Source organism: Lissotriton helveticus, chromosome 2_1, assembly GCF_964261635.1.
Source record: "Lissotriton helveticus chromosome 2_1, aLisHel1.1, whole genome shotgun sequence".
Classification (NCBI taxonomy): Eukaryota; Metazoa; Chordata; class Amphibia; order Caudata; family Salamandridae; genus Lissotriton; species Lissotriton helveticus.
Genome location: NC_136059.1, coordinates 895,589,043 through 895,610,259, shown reverse-complemented (window position 1 = coordinate 895,610,259; position 21,217 = coordinate 895,589,043). Strand labels below are relative to the sequence as shown.

Genomic DNA, 21,217 nt, shown 5'->3' with positions numbered 1-21,217 from the left:
ATTACCTAATGCTTGTACGATTAATTATGTGAAACAATCTAGTTTAGTTTACTCAGGCCAGGCAAACAGCGGGTTTGCCTTGTAGCGGAAACAACTAATGTAGATATAATAATTGTGTGAATATTCAGTGTTTCACAGTGGCGACACCACGTGTGCTTGACAATCGCATCACATATGGAGCTGGTGACCGCACTCTGCCTGCAATGTGAGAACGAGCCGCCATTTGTCACTATCCATTATCTAAAGCTACGCGTCTTTTAACTCCTGAGTGCCTGGGAGGGGTTGGGGAGGGGCATTCGAACACTGAGGGGTCAGTCCCTGTTGCAATTGTGGGAAAGAATTAAAGATGGCGTGTCACACTCCTAGAATTTCGGCATTCTGAGGCCTGCTAAAATCAAGGGTCCTTTATGTACCTTGTATAGCCTGACGGAAAGTATGCCATGACCAGGAGTGGGAATCCCACCAGTTGTATCTTTTTTTCGAATGCACACCCTAAACATGAGGACTTCGAACATACCTGCAGTAGTCCTGAAATGGATTAGAACTTTTTTTGTGCAAATTATGTGAGATAAACTCTCAAAAGAAACTAATGAAAGTGATAAACTAGGTTCGAAATTGTGCTCTTTCATATCAATTCAGTGACAAGGTGGTTGGTATTTACTCACTGTGTGTGCATGCGTGCTTGTATTTCGTGGCTCTGTGGAGATGACCTCTCAGAAGGGGATACTTGCCCCCAGAAGGCTATGAGACGTGTGGGAGGGAGACTGGCCTCTCAGAGGCCTGGAACCTTGCCCACTGTGTGGATGTGTGTCTCGGGGCTCAGTGGGGAGCAAGTGACTGGCCTGTCGGAAGGCACAGAAGTTCACCTCCGAATGAGAGGGGGTCACCTCTCGGAGGCCACTGATTCTCGCCCACCATGGGGCAGAGTGTATGGAGGCCGAGTGGGGCCATGGAACTGTTCCCTCAGAAGGAAAGGTTACATCTAAAGAGACACTCTGTCTTCTGCGTGTTCCTTCCGGGTCACTGGTGCACGTGTACTTCAGAGACGATTCTACCCGAGACATTTTCTATAGCCGGTGGGGACTGCTTGCAAACTGCGTGGTATGTTTGATTTGGTAGTACACCCTATTATTATTTTAAATGCTGAAAGCATTACTGCGTCTGGTGCTTTCGTTACCAGCATTTGATGTTGCCCGAGGTACTCCTCGCATCCAGGCTTGGATTACACGCCCGAAGCGTGCCCACCATGAACATCAGCCCTGTTGGTCTTTGGAAGCACTTCAGTGGTGTGTTCGTGACTTTGTGGCAAATAGGTAACTGTTTAGTTCCCTTCAATAATGACCTTTAAGTTGGGGTCCTCGGGGGCTAGAGAAACTCCCTTTCCTTAAACAAAACCACCTTTGGAAGAGAGGAGCTCACCGTTGCTCCTGTTTCCACCTACTCTTCCAGAAGGGACTGGGGAGCCCCGTACTCCACGCACCCTGCACCTGTAACGGCCCTCTCCCACAGGAGGAGCGAGGAAACATCGTCAGGACACCCCGAGGGGAATGACTCCCTCGAGGAACGGAAACCCTCAGCCATGCAGTGGCGTCAGGCAGGCGTCTCGGAGGCTCCAGCACTCCATGGAGTGTGTGTCCTTGATGTCAGTACACTGCACGGCATGCACTGCACGGCATGCGCAGCCCGGCTGCAGCCATGCTGGCTACCCGAGAGAGACGTCTTCATATAAATGCTTGGTGCCGAATCTAAAGCTAGCAGAGGGAGGGACGTCTCCACACAGCCCCTGGGGTGGGGGGGAGGTGGTGGTGCTGGGAAGAGCCCGCAGCGCTCACTCAGGCAACCTGCAAGGTACGGGAATCAGTTTGCACTCATATACCCTCAGACCAGCTGTGTTGTCATTCACTTGACACCACACATAGAACACCCCGTGACTACTCCCTAAAAACACATCAATGTAGTGTGTGCGTATGAGTTGTGATATCTACTGCTGGCTGCTACTACTAAGTAGGCAAATGCAGCTATAGCCTGTAAATGCCTACATGATCGGGTGTTTCCTGCACCTTTCCCACAATCTCTTTCACATACTAACTGTGCCCTGCACTTCCCCACATGAAGGGAACTCGCATCTCAGTGATCTTCCAACGTGTCTCGTTCAAAGATTCGGATGGCGGCAGTTGTGCCCCCCCACCCCCCCTCCCCCCTTTGACCAAAGTCCTCCAGAGTTTAGGGGATGTCTCTGCTGCACGGAAGGAGGCAGTGGGTTGAAACCCTTCCCAAGTCCTGCTTACTTGGTGATGCCATGAATCCGGACCAACTGTATGAGGGCTCTGCAATCTAACGTCTTATCAGTTCACCCCAGTCCCCCTGAAAGTACACCAGTCCTGAGAGGATGGGGTGCATGGTCTACCCTGGCCTCTCTCTGTCCCGGTCACACTACAGCCTTCCCCGGGTGAGGCAGAACCGCCTGCCCTCCTATGAGGGCTCCAGCACCGTCAGTCAGCCCTCCCCGGGCCTCCACTCCCGCCTCTTAGCTCGGATGCATACACCCTCTGACCCACTTCGCTACTCTGTGCTCTCCCTGCTCAGGATTTCCCTCCAGACACCTCTCCCAACTCCCCGGCCTCCGATTAGCAATTTAACGCGCCTGCATGCTCGCTGCCGAATCCCGGGCAGGCTCAACAACCCCCCCGCCGCCCCCCCCCCCCCCACACACACACACACACACATACAAAGTGATCCTCGGGCGGAGAGCTTGCTGCCAGTTGTGCTTGTTTATCTTTTAAGTTGTATACGGCCCACAGTTGCAGACTAAAGGGAATCATGTATGTACGTGACAATGTCCAAACATGATCTGAAGAGTCAGACGCCGAGGTGCACACTTTTAATCATGCCCTGAGAAGTGTGAGCCCAAGTTTCTGATCACAAGTGCACTTGTATCACCTCATTTAGCGCTGCACAAACACACACAACATAATATCACAATGACCCATGGTGTCAGTGCGCTCTATAAGCACCCCTTACAATACAATACAAAGTGGTGCCACGTGACTGGTAGGAGACAGTTAAATGTCTGCGATGGTGTGTTCAGCTTTGGGGGGTGGGGTGCACAAGTGAGTTGAGTTTTGTGGTTTCGCATGTGTGTCCTCGGGCCAGGCTGCTGGAAAGTTTCTCTCTAGGGTGGGAGCGTTAGAGAGGTATGGCTGCAGGGTACGTTTTCAGACGGGAATGGGGATCAGTTGTACAGTAAGTGTTCGGGAAGTGGGGAGGGGGGATGTGCGACAGGATAATTTGATTTTCAGAAGACTTCGATGTGAGCATGAGTTTTAAAGTACTCTCGCGATGCTGGCCGCAGAGGTGGTGCTGATGGCCACGGCCAGCCCGGGGATGCAGGCTCCACCGCTGATGCCACAGCTGCCCGGGAGGAGGTTGGGGCTGCTGCCGCCTTAGCTGGTGCTAATGCTGCTCCCTGCGCCGCCGCTGCCAGGGGTGGGGGAGTTGGATGCTGCTGGCAGTAAGGGCTCTGGCAGGAGGAGTCCTGCACTGGAGGCGGTCGGAGGGGCTGTGGCCGGAGTGGCCAGGCGCGGGGAGGGCGAGGAAGAGGCGGTGGACGAGGACGAAGAGCTAGAGGAGCACACAGAGAGTGCCGCGGCTGCAGGGGCACCAGCTGGGAATGGGGAATTAGAGCAGCCTGTATGGCCATGATGGTACCCAACCCCGTTCCGCCAGCAAAAAGATATTTAAAACACATTTAAAAAGAAACGCATATATAATACAACAACACAAAAGAAAAAATCCTGAAAAAAACGCCTTACATTGTGGAAGCGCTCTCCCTCTTCTATAATGGAATCAGCAAACAGCTAAGCACCTGCAACGGTCCAGCACGAGGTAAAAAAGACAGAAAACCACACGCACAAAAAATAAAGCTAGCTATAGCTAAAATCCCTCGGTTACTCACCAGTAATGTTCATGATTGCCCTTATGTCCCATTCATTACAAAGTGTCTCTGTAGTGACGTGGGCTGCGCATAACCAAAAGCTGCCTACGGAAATAATAAGCAAAAACAAAGGTGATTGGCCCATGCTGCCGTTTTTGCTGGGGCCACGACGCACCGTGCAGTTCAAAATGATAGCGGACCAGAGAGGGAGCATGTCTCAAAGGAGTTCTGCCTCCTGATTGGCTGTTTAAATAGAAACCTGTGGTGCGCGCGCACCACAGAGGAGCCGACGCGGGAATCGAAACTAGTGGTGCGCGCGCACCAGAAGAGCGGGGGCAAGGGAGCGCGAAGACGCCGAGATGAGGTAGGGGATGTGTGTGTAAGTGCCGGGGGTTCTCTGTGTATGTGTGTGCGTGTGTGTGTGTATGCGGGGGTTCTGTATGTATGTATGTGTGTGTGTATGCGTGGGGGGGGCTGTATGTGTGTTGTGCATGTGTTGGGAAGAGCCTGCCGGAATCGGAGCGCGTGTTGACGCGCGCGACCTGATCCTGGCAGGCTGCTGCTTGTGTGCGCGTGCCAGTCTCTTGTCCTCTCCCTTTCAGTCCTTGAAAGCCGGAATGATAACAATAGTCTCGCTCTGCGACAGCAGGCCTTTGGCCTGCAATCGCAGGGCGAGACCTAAAAAGGAAGGTGAGATGGGGAGGTCGCTCTTTCTCATTCACTGCTGCTAAATTGTGGAACTCCCTTCCCCAAGCCATGCGGGGGAACAACAACTTGCTGACTTTTCGCAAGCTCCTAAAAACACACTTGTTTAGAATGTTTCCCTAGCGCTGTAGACTGACGTGATTCTGCTTCCTTTTCCGTAAGCGCTACGAGGCCTCCGGGTAGTTAGGCGCTATAGAAATACTCTTCATACTCATACTCATACATCAGGTAAGAGCTGGGGCCGAGAAACTTCTGGTGAATGGGCTTTTTAAGATAACTGAGCATAATTAAAGGAATATTATGGAAACCACTGGCTACACTGCTTCTGACACAAACACTTTACGAAGAGAACTACTTGCTTTTTACACGATTTGTGATGGGTCACAAAACTGCAGTAGCCTTGATCATTTTAACAAAACTGAGTAGCACTGTAGTTACCTAATTCCATCCAAAGTGCAGTAAGAAAAGGACATGCACAATAAAACTGAAATTTCTTTCCCTTAACATTACAACCCTTCAAAAAAACACAATATGATATTTTTGCAGCTCAGCCTCACACTCAAATTGTGTTATCACCCACTCCACAGACACAATAGCCTGTAGGATTATTCTGGAAGAAAACATCTCAGGCTCCAGTACACCACACGCACAAGTCCATGCTGCCTGTGTAGGTGCAGTCAGGGCATTCTACTGCCTCGAACCCAGGGACCTTCTGTTCAGCTCCGAATATAGTTACAATTTGCTTGAAAATATATGGTTGCAATTTAGGGATGGAAAATAAGGCGGGGGTCTCTTATTGGGTACCCAAAAAGAGGGGACACAGAGGCTGCGCCGCTGGCACTACAGGATGAAATTAGGATGGGAGATTTCCGAAGAGGAGTGTAGCCCAAAGCATGAAAAGTGGTGAACCCTAAACATCGTATTAAGGCTTAGCCATATTCATTTTTAAACATAATGGTTCCCCCGCCGATGAAAATAGTAACTGCGACGAGCAGCTGTATGAAAAGTGCCTCGCTGCTTTTCAACATTTATATTTGAAATTGTTGTCTTTCGATTTGTTTTCTTTGGAATGATTGACCTGAAGCCATTTCCTTCTAGGTCTGTTTGTTCGAATTATTCTATAAAGTTAACGTCCAGGTGTGCATGGTGCTCTTAAAACCAGCACACTTTGGCATGACAGCCCAATGTTAATATAAGTTAATTGTATTTACTTTAAAATCCTGCTTTGGATCTGAGGTTCATTTACAATCCATACACGAGTTGGAAACAGAAGTAACCACTAGAATGTAAACACACAAAAAAGAAAAAATGCAGTTTAACAGCAGTTAAATAGGATGAATACACCCCTACATGGTTTGCCAAATTAGTACATAAACATCCCGTTAAACGAGGTACCTAGGAAATTGGCAGAGTTCAGAATAGGCAAGAAAAATACTAATTTGCACAACTTTTTCCTTAATGACTGGAAAATACAGCCTACAGATGAAAGATCATTCCCTCTCGGCATGTGATCCCAGAAAGAATCGATCAGCTTAACTTAGTTCATGCTGCAAGACGAGCATCTGTCTACCCATAGGAGTGTTAGTGGGGAGGAAGCCTGCCTTGCCTCATTACTAATCCATTCTCTGGCGTCTATGATTCTGCTTTGGAATAGAAACAAAAAAGTCTGTTATTTAATGTGTTTCAGCCATTACAAAGTTTGTTTCTTTTGCCTGAATAATTGATATAGAGTCAGTTTATGAGGTTCTTCGTCCCCCTCACCCCTAACACATCAAACGAGCATTTGCAATGCAATAGGTATTGCATTAATGAGAGTTTGAGCTATTGGTATTGTAAATGACAAAGCATTTTTTATGTGTTGATTTTACCCCCTTTACCACGGCGAACATTCCACCGCAGTGCGGGCATTCCTAGCAGTGGGCGGGGCTGCGTTGGCCGTTGGTCATGCGCAGCACCCCAGAGGTAGTGCTCGCGTCGGCCGCCGACACGAGCAACCAACGGGTTAAAACAGATAAATAAAAGGCATTGTCATTTACAGTGCCAATAATTTAAACTCTTTGAGAAAATAGTGCTCAAAGGCAGTAATTTAAGCCTACCGAACAACAACACACGTAACAGGTGGTGTTGCCATGGGAGGCTACAAAATGAGACAAGGCGGCACTAAGGAGGGACTACTAAGTCTTTTGACAAATGAACAGCTAGTTTACAGTTGACATTGACACAAGCCAATAAAAAATGTGGGCGGAAAGAGGACAGAGCTTCAGGGCCGGCTCTAGGCTCACGGAGGCCCTGAGCAGGGAGTGTAGGTAGGGGACCCGAGGCCGCCAAATCCCTGCCAGGGGCCACCACGCAAATATGTATCTAAGGATATATATTGGCGTGGCGGCCCCTGGGGTTTGGCGGCCCTGTGCAGGTGCACAGCTTGCACATGCCTTAGGACGGCCCTGAGAGCTTCAAGTCCCTACCTCAATACAGCATGCGCTGCCCAGGCTCGACCTAAAAAGCAATTCCTGCCCCTTGTAGTGCCTCCTATATCCTGTGTGAGGTAACAGGATCATAGCACATAGGATGGGGAGGGCCGCAGAGGAGATTAGTGTGGAGTGTGTGTGAGCAAGGGATTAAGAATGGAAGATGTTCCCTCGTGTTTTAATTAAGGCTTTTTGCCTAGTAAACGTCAAAGGAAATTGTGACTCTGCCAAGAAGCTTGGCTTCGGTTGCCCGCCCTTGGATCTGTAACCGTACTGCTCTGAAGTGAAGAAACACTCTGGGGTCTACTCCATGACTTAAAGACACACAAAGGAATACACGAGCAAGACGTTTGCATCAATTTTGTCGTTTTCAGACTGAAGAGCATAACTTTATCTTTGTTCTAGTTTTACAGTGCACAGAACTAGGCATTAAAAATAGTTTGCTAGTGCGCCAAGCTCTTCGCAACGCCACACGCTACGCTAGCTCGAGCCATTAGACAGCTAACCGTGAGCTAAAACAGACTAAGACAATGTTGTCACTTTCTGGGAAGGCTCCAGCAAGGCTTCTCAGAGTAAATCAAACCGAAGACAGTTTTTGGCATGGGATAACAGCAGTGGCAGGATGTTGGACGGATGACTTACAGTCATTCTCAGTAAAATACACTGCAGGAGTTGAACTGAATACTTACTGGAAATTGTGATTTGGGCTATGTGTTGGACCTAAAAGAAAACAGAGGAAAAACATGCATTAATACTTATTTTCGGGCATCATCAACTGGCTTATTATCAAATTAACAGCAAAATATGTCATCATGATTTATAAAGAACATAGTGCAACAAGCCTCGCCCTTGTCAACATGTGCCTTCAATCATGATGCCCATGAGGTACTTTCCATTCTCTGAATACCACAAGAGTGGGCCTCAGGAGTTCTCTGCTTATTTCATCCATGATATATACCTAGGCCCACTGGAATTTTGAGATTGTGCGGGCACTGCGATTTCGCATAATTATAGATCTGCCACATTTGCCAAATAATCCATTATCTGCCACGTAATCTACAGATTTTAGCAAAAAAAATGTTGCCAAACAGGTATAACAGTTCAAATGTTACTAAAAATGCAGCAACACGTGTTGCTGTGCAGTGAAACGCCATTTATAAAACTGGACTGGTCACCATTTTGTGCTTTTTGCTAGATTTGGGTGTTAAACTTGTACTAATGAGGTACACCCAATGCCCAGACAGTGTTATCAAGTTTAAAAATGATGAAGTGAAGAATAAATACTATTAAAAAATGTGGAGCATAATTTGGCTTTTCTTGCAGCGTAATTTACACAACCCTGCAGCTAACTTGGCCCTCTCCTGCTGCATAATTCCAGTGGCCAGTTCCCTCCGGAAACCAGGCTTATCTCCTCCACTGCACTCTTCAAGAAAGAGGTGAAAACAATCCTTCTGGCCAAGATCTCCTGAACTTTATAGATACTGAACCTGAGACTCTGCATCGCTCTGTATCACTGATCACCTTGTTCTTTGGCACTATACTCCTACCATATGGTGTCACTACTACGCTACTCTCTTACTACCGACCAATATATGTTACACTTTGGTGTATTGACTCACCCTCCCGATGCCCCCACCCAGTGCTTTCTCTATCCTAAGAAATTGGTATAAGCCATCTACACATCCAAGGCTTTACCTAAACCCTTTTGTAGTGGGAGCAATGACTAGTGCCGTCTTATACTACTTGTTTACCTGATTGTATTTTGATATGTTTCTGTACATGATTGTTATCCTACTATGTTAGTGATTACTATGCTGCCCCCATTATCTTGTTCATTCCTGTTGCCCCTACCCCTGTTCTGTGAAGCGCTCTGATATCTGTAAGGATCTTGTTCGCGCTATATAAAACTTTGAATAAATAAATCTAAACTAAGATGTGTTTCCCCAGTTGATAGGTGTACCACTACCTCTGGATTCTGAGTTTAGCAGTAAATACACCTGGTAAAATGTGAATTGTCACAAGTGGCAATACAACATTTTTCCAGTTAAAAACACATGTAGTAAAATCAGCAGTAATACAGTGCCAGCTGTAACATGGTCTGACTACATATATATCCATATGGTGCCACCACATGTGCAGGCAGCAAACTTTTAATAGTATTTCTGTGGTGCAATGTGGTTTAACCAGATTTCAAAAAAATCTACAGGAATAGTAGAAATGCCCAATAATCGGTTTTGAGCCTACTTCTACATTACTCCACATAAAGTTGTAATAACTCAGTTATGATGAACTTGCCACAGATTTAATGGAGGGCACTGAGAAGGAGGTTAGAGCAGAAGGGCACAGGAAAGCTGAACACGAGGGGGTCCTCACCTCCAGGGGCGGCTTTAGCGCTTGTGGCGCCCAGTGCAACAATCATTTTTGGCGCCCCCATAACCTCCTCCTCAGATTCTCTCATGACCACTGCTCAAAGGTGCCCCTCATCTCTCCAATATTAAGTTACTTCTAAACACAGCGCCACCCCTCACCCCCCTGAGGTCCGCTACTCCCTTCACAGGTCAGCGCCCAGTGCGGCCGCACCAGGCGCACTGCCCTAAAGCCGTCTGTACTCACTTCACACCACGAATGAGGCGGCTGCAGGAGGACTGTTCCGTTTCAGTGTGTAATTGCAGGCAGAATAGTGGAGGGTCTAGGGAGTCTTACCTATGTAGAAAGTGCATCTGTATGAGTGTGAAGCAATAGCAGGGACTTTTTGAAGGGGTAGAAAAAGATTGTGCCTAAGTGTTCGAGAGGGGAGGAAGCAGCACAGATAGAGGGCTAACAGGAGCCTGCCACTTGTGAAAAAAAAATATTATGGTGACCACTGGCTACACTGCTTCCAACACAAACCCTTTATGAAGGGAACTACACACTTTTTACACTATTTATAAAAAGAGTAGCAGGGATCAAAAAATGTGCAGTAATATGGAGAATATTGTAGCTAAGATACTGGCTTAATTTAAGCAGGTGGTTTCCAGTGCTCGACACCGGATAATAATTCTCAATACAGGCATTTATTACAGCCTGCCACATGGTGGAGCTGTTTGTCAAATTTTAAGATTAGCACAACAACAGTTGTTTAATAGGTAAATATACCGCAAAAAATGACTAATAAGTGCCACACAACCCTTCCTAAGGCTTTGGGTGGACTAGAATAGTCTGAATGGGTAAACTTGTAGAAGTGTGATGGTTAGTAGATTTGTTGGTACTGTATCTGACCATGCTGGCAAGGTAAATGGTTGGTTCAAGATTCAGTGGCTTCCTGACAAGGGCCCGGCACTTATTTTTTTTACACATTATACCTACTAAGATTTACTTCCACACCACAAGAGGCTTTTTGCATGTAATACAAAAGACTTCTCATAGTAGAAGACAGACTACAAAAGGGTTTTGTACTATAACGTCATAATTCAGCTTTGTGTGTTATAAATAGAGGTTCTCACATCATATTGTAACTTCATATTTCTTTCTGCCATGAACAAGCCAAACACGGACACACGTGATGAAGTTCTCACAGGCTGGAGAAATGGAGTGACAAATGAGGCATGTAGGACAAGTTAGAAGGATCTCCAGGTGGTCGGTTAAGTCAGACATATGCATGGCTCTAAAGGGAGTATGTGATTCTCACCTCCAGATGAACTCAGCACGTCAAGGTTAGGCTGCACCATGTTTATTGCACATTAACTGAAACAGCTGCCAACAAAATTTTTTGCAACAAGTGTGGTGATGGCATGGAATACCACCCCTATATAGACTCACTAATAAATTGCAATAAATTGCAGTTCAGGGGCTTTGCAATCTAAACAGACTTTTTAAGTGGTTGGTGTGTGTGTGTGTGCGTGCGGTTGTATGCATTTTCTATACGTTTGTGTACTTTCTGTCAGATTGTGTATGAGATTGTGTTGGAGCAACGTGTGCTTTATGTGTTGAGTGTGGAACATTCATTATTGTTTGATGTTAATTTTCCCAAACGAAACCTGGAGTCCATAAAAGTCTGAATCAAATTTCTATGCTGCCTCCACAATGACAACCCTGGAAGCGATTGGGGGGCATTCCTGTGATCCCATTCAAGGGGTGACGGGTGAAGTCATACCGAGACAGACAATTGTCAAATATAGTTGTAAACAAGACCAACAAAGTCTAGAGAATATTCACATATTTACAGGAAACTTTCTGTAAACGTTTATATGTAAACTTTTACATGAACGGTCAGATTTTAGCAAGTGATACCCATATGGTCAACTTAAAGTATCAATTAATACTCATGCCGCACAAATGATAGTTCTATCTAATGTATATTACACAGACACAGATTCAAAAATGTAGACTCACCTAGTCTTACAAACAAGACCCCAGTTGCAGAAATGGTCTTCAAGTCATTGTTTGCAACACACTGATAGTATCCAGTATCTGTAGTATCGAGATCTTGGATTCGAAGCCGTGAGCCATAGTCAGTCTTCCGTATAGTGATCCTTTTCGGCTCTTGGACCACTGGTGCATCATTTTTTAACCATCGAATATTGGGAGGTGGGTTTCCTACCACCTTGCAGTGTAGTGTTGCAATCTGGCCTTGAACAACAGTGATATTATTCACTGGTTCCACAAATGTCAGAAAATACCCTGAAAGGGAATAAATGTTCAAAGGAATCAAGTTCAAGCTTACATCACAAAAGCAACAGTCCAATCACACTTTAATAAATATATATTTCTTAAAATGAGGGAACTTTCAAGATGGACTTACATGTGTAGTTCACACATAGCCCAATCACCAATGCTATGTATCTTTATATCGGTTTCAATTTCATACTTGTCCTCATGAAAGCAAATACCAAGATTATGACCAAACTAACCTGATGAATATCTCATTAAGGCTAAATGACACTATGTTTTATAAATGGAAATGCAGCAATGAAAGTATTTCCACTGATATTAAATCAATTGATAATAAACATATTAAAGAAATACCACCTAATTTATCAATAGCCAATAACAGGAAGCAGTGAATTTGAAAAGAAAGAGTTGCACCAAGAGATCACAGCAGAAAGCATAGAGGAAAATGGCAGGGAGGTACAAGCAGTGGCTCAGGAAGCCACTTATAAAACATATTTATTTAAAATGTAGATGTCTATTTGACAAGCAGCGGCAAAGTCAATAGGTCTCACTTTTATAATGAGACAGCCAATGTACAATCTTTGCCAACGTTTGTAAAACATTGTTAAAGGAAGTAATAGAATAAGCATTTCAACATATTGGATGTAAAGCAAACATAAATCTTAAGGTATTGCAAAATTGTATACTGAATTCAATATTTCCAATCTTTATAACCAACAGTTTCTTTTTAGAATACTTTCCATGTAAAAACCTCTGAAAAAAGTGAAAAAGAATAGGAAAGTGGTAGAATTGAAAGAAAAATGATTACCAAGGCCTGATTTACTTTCAACGAGACACTGAAGAGAAATAAATGCTAGAGTCATTTAGTGCTCAGCAGTAGCCCAGGGAGCAGATTTATTGTCCTCCAGTTGAAGAGACATCTATCTCCTTTTCATACATACTAGGTACACCATCTACCTCAAATGGCAGGTGTGAGTGCAGGGGCCCGCCGCTAATGCAGTGCCATATATGCAGCCTTTGTGTATCTAGACCTGGGCTTTATTTCAACATATGGAGTACAGGAGATAAAAAATAAAAGCAACACAATAACGTCTGTAAACCCTGACCAAATAAATTATCTGTTGCTGTGATTTTAGTGACGAGTTGGGAGGTACACTAATCGCAAAGATTGTGAATGTGATGGGGACAGTAATACAAGGGGAAGAGAATAAGAAAACAGAGTTCGAAGGAGAGCTTGAAGCAAAAGAAACAAGCATTAGCATAGCCAATAGGTCTTGCCTTTGGGAAGTGTTATTAGTTTTGTAGAATTTGATGCTTCTATAAGTAATATTGCATTGTAAATAACAAAGAGTTTTTATTATTGCAGGTTTTTTAAACACATAAATAAATGGCACTGTCATTTACAATGCCAATGGGTCAAATTCTTGCAATTGCGAGACTATTGCATTGCAAAGACTTTTCCTACGAGGATGCAGAGAGTACCCCATATCTTATGGGCGCTTGGGACCACTTTTGCTATAGTATTCACCACAGCAGTAAGAAAATGTCCTTGCCCCTCAGAAGGGGCAGGCATGTTTGAGAGGTCACTTCTAATATTTACAACTGACACACACTTGCAAGGGTAGGGCCAATGAGAAGTGGGATTTGAGCAGCCTTTAGAAGGAGGATCTTCAGCTTTTTGAGGACTGGCTCCAAAAACAGTTTTTAACCTTTTCCATTCTCATGACAAGCTGAGCTCGTCATAAGCCGTGGAATGCTCAGGTGCGGGGATAATTCCCCTGCTGTGCTGAGTGTTCCATGGACCCGGTGCACCTGTGATGAGCTGAGCTCGTCATGAGCACAGGAGCGCCGTGCCTCATTACAAGCTGAGTTCGTCATGAGCTTGCGGGCGCTGTGCGCGCCTCCCTGCCCCCCAGCACAGCAGGGGAATTACCCAGCTAGTCCAGCTAAGAGTCGTTTTTTTTGTAAAAATATGCAAACTTTGTGACGATCACTGAGTTTGCAAAGCTTGCAAAAAACTTCACTAAGTATGAAAATATTCTCAAATATTCACACCACTAGCAAAAACAAATGAGTATGTGTGAAAGACACCGTCTGTTAAAGGGGCACTTAGGGGACTGGGATGGAGGGGGGAGGGGTAACAGCGCAAGTCCCATCGAGAAGAGGATGGGATACAGGGCTGATATATCAGTTTTTAAAGTTTGATGAGAGTCCACACGGTGCCTGTAAGTCTGTCTAAAACGAAATTCGTAACGCGCACAGCATCGCATTTTGCCATGCAGTGCGCGCAACGAATTTCGTTTTATTAATTAAATTGTGTACTTACCTGCAATTCTCCATATGCCTGTTTTTAGCACCCTCCACCCTGCCCGTCCCCTTCCCCGCCTCCCTGCCCCACCGTAACTCCCTCCACGGGCCGCGGCTGGTCTCCACCCTAATGTTGTGGTGGGTACAGAGCCCAGACTGCCATACCTCATTCCCCAATCTATGGACGGTGCAGAGGTGAGGTGAGGGCAGAATGCCATGCCTCATCCGTGTATCTATGGATGGTGTACAGCCCCGCGGTGAGAGGAGGGCAGGGGTCAGACTGGCATGCCTCATCCCTGAATCCATGGACAGTGCAGATCCCAGATGTAAGGTGGGGTAAGGGGTCATACTACCATGCCTTATCCCCGATCTATGGACGGTGCAGAGGTGAGGTGGGGGAAGGGGTCAGACTGCCATGCCTCATCCCCATGTCAGACTGTGATGGTGATGCAGAGGCAGAAAGCAGCCAAGCCTTACCCCTGGCCCCATGTCAGGCACCAGTGCGATGGTAAGGAGAACAAGGTAGCCCCTCTGAAGGGGACAGTCACACCACCTCACGTACTGCAGTCCTGGAATGGTGGTAACAGAGACAGGGGAAGGCCCATCTGGGAGCCGCTGAGATCGGCCTGAGCCCTGCAAACACAAGGGGCACTCTCCTGTGGTAGCACAGGGTGGAGCTTGAGCCCAGGAAGGGGACCACGGTTTTCCAGAGCAACAGGGGGAGAAGGGGGCATGGACATGGCCCTAGGGAGGTGACGCTTCTCGTTCCGCACGTATAGACCAAGTATACATATTTATGCATTTTCAGACGTCTCTGGGGCTCTCTTCGCCATATGTCTCTGTTGGAATAGAGCATGTCGAAGAGTGGAGCGGAAGACCAGCAGATCCCACAGCAACAGCGCCACCTACAGGCCGACTAGTGCCAGCTGGCGAGGAGCCTCCAGCCGGCCCCATTCATGTGACTCGGAGGCAGCCAGTGCAGCCCTCACTTTGGATGCAGTGGGCAGTGGGTCAGATTACCGCAACTGCAATGCCTAAACAAGAAGACCACAAGTGGTGCGCGCATACTGGATGGAATGTCAGGAATGCAGCTGCCAGCCTGCGCGCCGCTGCTCGCTCCAGCAAGCAAAACGCTGTGGGAGTGAACATTTGCTAAAGAGGTGGGAAATGCGCCCACCTTTAGCCATTTACAGGCCACGAAAAATAAATGACTCAGGAAAACAACCAACATAATGGGTGGGGGAAGTCCGAGCCACATGGAGAAGTTTGGAGTGCTCACAAGAAGCCTTCAATAGTGCAGCACATGCACGCTGCGCAAGGGTCGACCTAAAAATGTTGTTTCCTGAGGTGAGCCAAGGAAGGATACAAATTCGTCCTCTCAAAAGCATAGTAAAGAGGCTATGATCCAGGAGACGGGCATATTTTAATACAACTAGGGTAACCCAATAATCCTCTAGAAGATTGGGTAAGAAACTATAACAGCAAAAGGAGCACCAAAAGGAATAATTTTACTGAAAGATACCACTTTATTTTAATACTAAAGAAGGAACATTGGTGGTGTATATGTACAAAGAATCAGAACAGTTGCATTCACTGATGAATGCCACACGGTTATTGTGTTAAAAGTCCGTACTTGGCATCAATCAGTGTACTACCACTTGGGCATAGATAATGTGTCCATAAAAGTCTTTATATTTACAATGAAGAGGGCTCTGTGGTTCTGAAATTCTGGACCCTACTGTTGTCCCGGTATCGAGACCCGATATCCGTGTCCCGAAACATCAACGTACCATGACGAATTTGGTGTCGACGAACCGATAATGATTAGGACATCATTCCTATGTATTTGCGTCATGATCGAGGCATGCTAACACCCCTGAACCGTAGTTTCCGTCCCAACCCCCAGACTCCATTTTGTAAACGGTATCCATCTCGTGCCTTGCCCTCATGATAAGTCAATTAAAGGTCGAGCTTGATCTAAAAGGACGTGTCCTTCTTCCCTGACTTCCCCCTGACCTGTCCCAACTGACTCCATTGCCTTTAGCCAAACCTGTTTTGGCAGCCCATCGCCCAGTGGCCAAATGCGATAGCATCGATACATAACATTCCTCAAACCATTCACTACATACAAACCATGCTTTCTACAAACACACACCTGTCCTGTTCCCTGTTTATGGCCAGTTTTATGACTAGGAGGTGCCTTCCTTTATTGGGGCTTCACCGATATCTGATGAGAATTCCGGGCTTAGCTGAGTAATCTATCACGAATTGGACATCTAAAATACAGGCTTGCCTACATGACTTCGCTCTTTTGTATTATTGTAGAAATATGTCTATAGCCATATCATAAACTTAAGAATTCTTGCCTGCAGCTATTATTTTTGTATATAAGGAGAAGGCTGGTTCTGTAAAAACGAACAGTCTCCTGAGAACACATGACCCGTGTTTGTCGTGCTTCTAGGACACCTGTTACTTGGTAGCTATCAATAAAACTTGATCTCTGACTCGACGAGAAGACTCCGTGTTTCTGTGGTCCGGAACAGGGAGAACTCAGAGGTCTTCGGGTGTTATCCCCTGGCACCAAACGGGTTCCTAAAAACCCGTTACCTCAGTTGGCGCCCAACGTGGGGCGGTATCAAGCGGCGACGGTCCAAGCCAGATGTTCATGAGGAGCTTCGTGTGAAAATTCCGGAGGACGGCCAGCCACTTCAGCGAAGGTCTTTGCTGCGAGGTTCCCCGCGTCCCGACGGCTACGAAGGACTGCGGCCCTGACTATCGCCTTGTTTTGGACCCAGTGATCCTTGGTAGAGCGAAACGATAGACGAGTCTTCTAGCGACGTCACCGATCTTCAAATACTTCAATTAAGTATAAGTGGAGCGTCTCCCAGTCCTTAGTTTGTCCTTAGTTTTTGGTATCCTTGAGATACGCCTTGATTTGGTACTTGCAAGCCCCAAAGCCGAAGGACTTGTGTTTTAACGAGACATATCGTAACAGATAATCCTTTGAAGTTTGAAGCTAGACTAGTGAGCAAAGATGCCTGGTTTTAGCAGACTTGGAAACTTGTTTTGTCTTGGTTGTAGTAAGGACTCCCGATTAGAGGATTCCTGTCCGGTTCCTCCGATTGGAACTCCGACATACGAGCTCTACGTAAAGCACGGCGTAGGTCCTATCACATATAATGAAGTATGGATAAAATACACCCGCAAGGATGGTGTTTTAAAATGGCCCCAATATGGTAGTTTCGACTCAGAAATATTAGATAACCTAGAGGTCAAATTATTTAAGAGAAAAGCCCGGCCGGCGATGTTTGACTCTTTTCGCTTATGGCGCAAAGAAGCCAAACAGAAGGAAATAAAGTTAGCAAAAAGGAATAAAAGAGGTATGTCAATGGTGCAAGCTGCCGTTGCATACAGGGATAACGAGGAAGAGCAAGAAAGCGAACAAATACTTAGGAGCAAGAAACTAGCAGTAGATAAATGCTACCCGATGTTACCAAATAAGGGACAAGGTTGAGAGGAAAGATCCGAGAAAGATCCATTAATGTCCCACTTATTAAGCTCACCTCCACCGTATGCGTTAGACGCTACTACAACCCCAAAGCGTTTTTCTATACCACGCCCCGGCGCACGAAACACAGCTCTTGCACACACGCCGGCTACTCTTCAGCTGGTTCCTACTTCTCCGGCGCAGCCTTCTCAAAGGCCGCCATCTTTGCTACATACTCCATCTACTTCTACCACTTTGCCTACAGCTCCAACTGTTCCCTATGATACTACGCCTGTCACTGTTTCAACTTCCTCTACTATTGCCTCTACTTCTTCTTTGCCTCAGCCTGTTTTTTCCGATGCACTTGCTCCTCCGCAAGCTTCTCCTTCTATTAGACAAAGAGTGACAGGTACCGTCACTGGTCTGCTTTCACCTTTCTTCGGGTCGCCTAGAACGACCCCTAAAACAGAACATAGACAGTTGCGTAGTCAACTGCCTGATTACGAGGAAAGACGAGTGCTGAATGAATTAGCACGCCAATGGATTACGGATACTGTTAGATATGATGTTCAGTCTGTTATGGAAGTTTTCCGTCAATGGAATGCACCCACTCAGAGATACGTATTCGAAGAAATGTGTGTATATCTAGGCGAAGATGTAAAGACAAATGATCCCAAATATACAATGAACGAACTATGGCGTACTCGCTTTAAGTTCTATGATGGTATGATTATAGGTGCAGATGTTGAGAAAGCGATAGAATTATTGCTCTCTTATAGGAGTAAGGGAAACGTCTCTAGATCATGTTACGAAGACGATGCACCAGACGGGAAAAGAGCGAGACAGTACCCCATGAGAGAAGTTCCTCCGGTTTGGAGGGAAGGTGATGCGAATGCGAATCCACCGATTCTGCCTCATTTCCAGCGTGTATGGGTACATGTCCCCTGGAAAAGATCCGATGTCTTAGCACTAAAGCAGACATTGCCTGATCCTCGTAAAAACCCGACTGGGTATTATAAGGAGTTATCGCAAACTGCAAGCTCATGTATAATGAATTTAGCGGACATAGACATGTTGTTCGGGAACGTTGTTCCACATCCTCTATGGAGCAAAATACGTCATACGAACCATGACCAAGAACTAGGTGACTCATGGGCGAACATTGCCGCTATCGATGCTAGACAAATTGGTGGTTCTAAACCTGAGCCGTTAATAGCTGAACTTCCCGGTAGAATTATCGCGTACATGAAAACGATAATGCCCGAGGTACGCGTAAACTGGGACAAGCTATCTGCGTGCAAGCAGAAGAAAGATGAGAATGTGTCTGACTTTTTCACAAGATTTGAGGAGACTTTCACCGATCATAGTGGTCAGGATATGGCTACAGAGGGTGGTCAAAGATTGTTTGTAGACAAGTTCGTACATAATTTAATCCCTGAACTGTGTAATAAACTAAAAGATTCAGAGAGTGCTTGGGCTGTCTCTACGTCAGCTCAAATTTTAGCTACAGCCCAGTACTATGAAAATAGGCGCAAAGACGAGCTAGATAAAGTCGACAAAAAGACGAAAGATTTAAAAACTAAAGTTCTTCTCCAGCAAGCTTATCCGCCTCGTACGGCTAGTCAGCCCAATTATCAACCACAACAGCAGTATTCGAGAAACGCGCAAGGAAACGAGTTTTCCCACCAGCGTATTGCTTATGGCCCGAATCAATGTGCGTATTGCAAAGAAGAGGGTCACTTTAAGAGTAATTGTCCGGCTCTTGCGCGACGTCTGAGCGGTGCTTCAGGTGTAAGGGGAAGAGGTGTTCAACATGCCCCTAGAGGTAGGGGCCGTGGAAATTTCACGCAGAATACAACTTCTTTTCCGCCTCAGAATTCGATGAACAGCTTTGACCAACAGAACAATGCATCATCTAGGTCAGCTCAGTACTATGCTGAAGACTATTACACCGAACACGAAAACGAGGGTAATGATTGCTAGGACAGCCATGGACAAAGAGAGGGAGTTGTTTTAGTTCCAGTAGATCAGAATGGACCTTATGTCGAGGTGATCGCCTCAGGAGTGTCAGAACCATTTCTGCTGGATACTGGTGCTACAAAAAGTTCTATCATGCACTCAAAACTTCCTGGTGCACCTTTGTCTGGCGAAATAAATGTTTCAGTAGGTTTCTCTGGCGCCCCTGTTAGAAACCCGATCTCCAGTCCTGTATCTCTTTCTATTGGCCCATGCGAATTAGAGGCACCCCTCATTCTTACCACAGGTTGCGGTGAAAATTTGTTAGGTTTGGATTTACTAAAAAGGTTATATGCGACTTTGTACTGTTCACCATTGGGAGTACAGCTTACTTTAGGTAAGAAAATAGTTTCTCCAATGTATGTGTCGAAAGAAAATATTGCAACTGAATTGTCGTGCCTTCCTGATATACTCTGGGCAAACGGTTCTAATGATGTAGGTCGTTTGGAAATAGCACCGTATGTCATCACGTTGAAAGCCAACGTTAGGTTGCCACGTATTCCCCAATACAAAATATCTAGCGAATGTGAAAAGGCGTTATTGACGATTGTCTATGACCTGATTGATAAAGACGTCATCGAAGAAACAACAGGAAATGTTTGTAACAGTCCAGTCTTACCGGTTTTAAAACGTACCAATCCTTCACAGCCCCCTGTGTATAGGTTCGTGATCGACCTCAGAGAAGTGAACAAGATAGTTATCCCACAGTTTCCAGTTGTCCCCGATATTACTGCCTTATTGACAATGGTTCCAGCTTCAGCAAATTGGTTCTCGGTGATCGACCTGAAGAACGCTTTCTTCAGCATCCCGATTGCTGAGGAGAGTAGAGATATTTTCGGATTTAATTTAGGAGGACGAAGCTTCCGCTTCAAGTGCGCTCCTCAGGGCTACTGCGAAAGCCCTTCAATATTCAGTCAGGCCCTGAAAACGCAACTAGACACGATTGTTCTACCGAATGGTTCAACTCTGATTCAGTACGTAGACGATCTGCTGATCGCTGCAGACACTGAAGAGATTTGCAAGAAAGCTACGTTATCATTATTGCATCACTTATGTGATATGAAGCACAAAGTCTCTCTCTCCAAACTACAATTTTGCCGACAAGAAGTAACCTACTTAGGTCACATCTTGTCGAAGGAGGGAAGGAGACTGACACCAGAAAGAATACAGGCAATCGCAGAACTGAGTGCCCCAAGGACACAGAGAGAGGTTCGAGCTTTCTTGGGCATTACATCGTACTGTAGACAATGGATACCGAATTTCTCACTACTAGCTAAACCCTTGCTGGCACTACTCTGCAAAGACACGCCAAATCCTATGCCTTGGTCTGAAGATTGCCAGACGAGTTTCCACGAGTTGCGTGATGCATTGTGTTCGGCTCCTGTGTTGGGAAACCCCCAACTACAGCAAGCCCTTTACATTATATGTCCATGAGAAGGAAGGTTGTGCCTTATCAGTTTTAACACAACATTTTGGGGACAGACAGCGCCCATGCGCGTATTTTTCGGCAACTCTAGACCCTGTGGCTAAAGCCCTACCAAGTTGTCTGAGGGCTACCGCCGCAGCAGCTGTCTGCATCCGACAATCCGCTGGATTAGTCATGAATAATACTCTGATCGTTATGGTTCCGCATGCAGTAGACATTTTACT

At 46.0% G+C, this 21,217-nt stretch overlaps 1 protein-coding gene across 1 annotated transcript in view; it reads right to left on the bottom strand.

Moving 5' to 3' along the window:
* The window catches only part of ROR2 (receptor tyrosine kinase like orphan receptor 2), a 361,950-nt gene that overhangs the window by 73,300 nt on the left and 267,433 nt on the right, over window positions 1–21,217 (bottom strand). The window contains exons 3-4 of the mRNA XM_078675620.1: window positions 11,479–11,766; window positions 7,797–7,827 (exon numbers count right to left, since the gene is read on the bottom strand). Coding sequence (XP_078531746.1) covers window positions 7,797–7,827; window positions 11,479–11,766 — 319 coding nt within the window. The remainder of the gene's footprint in view (window positions 1–7,796; window positions 7,828–11,478; window positions 11,767–21,217) is intronic.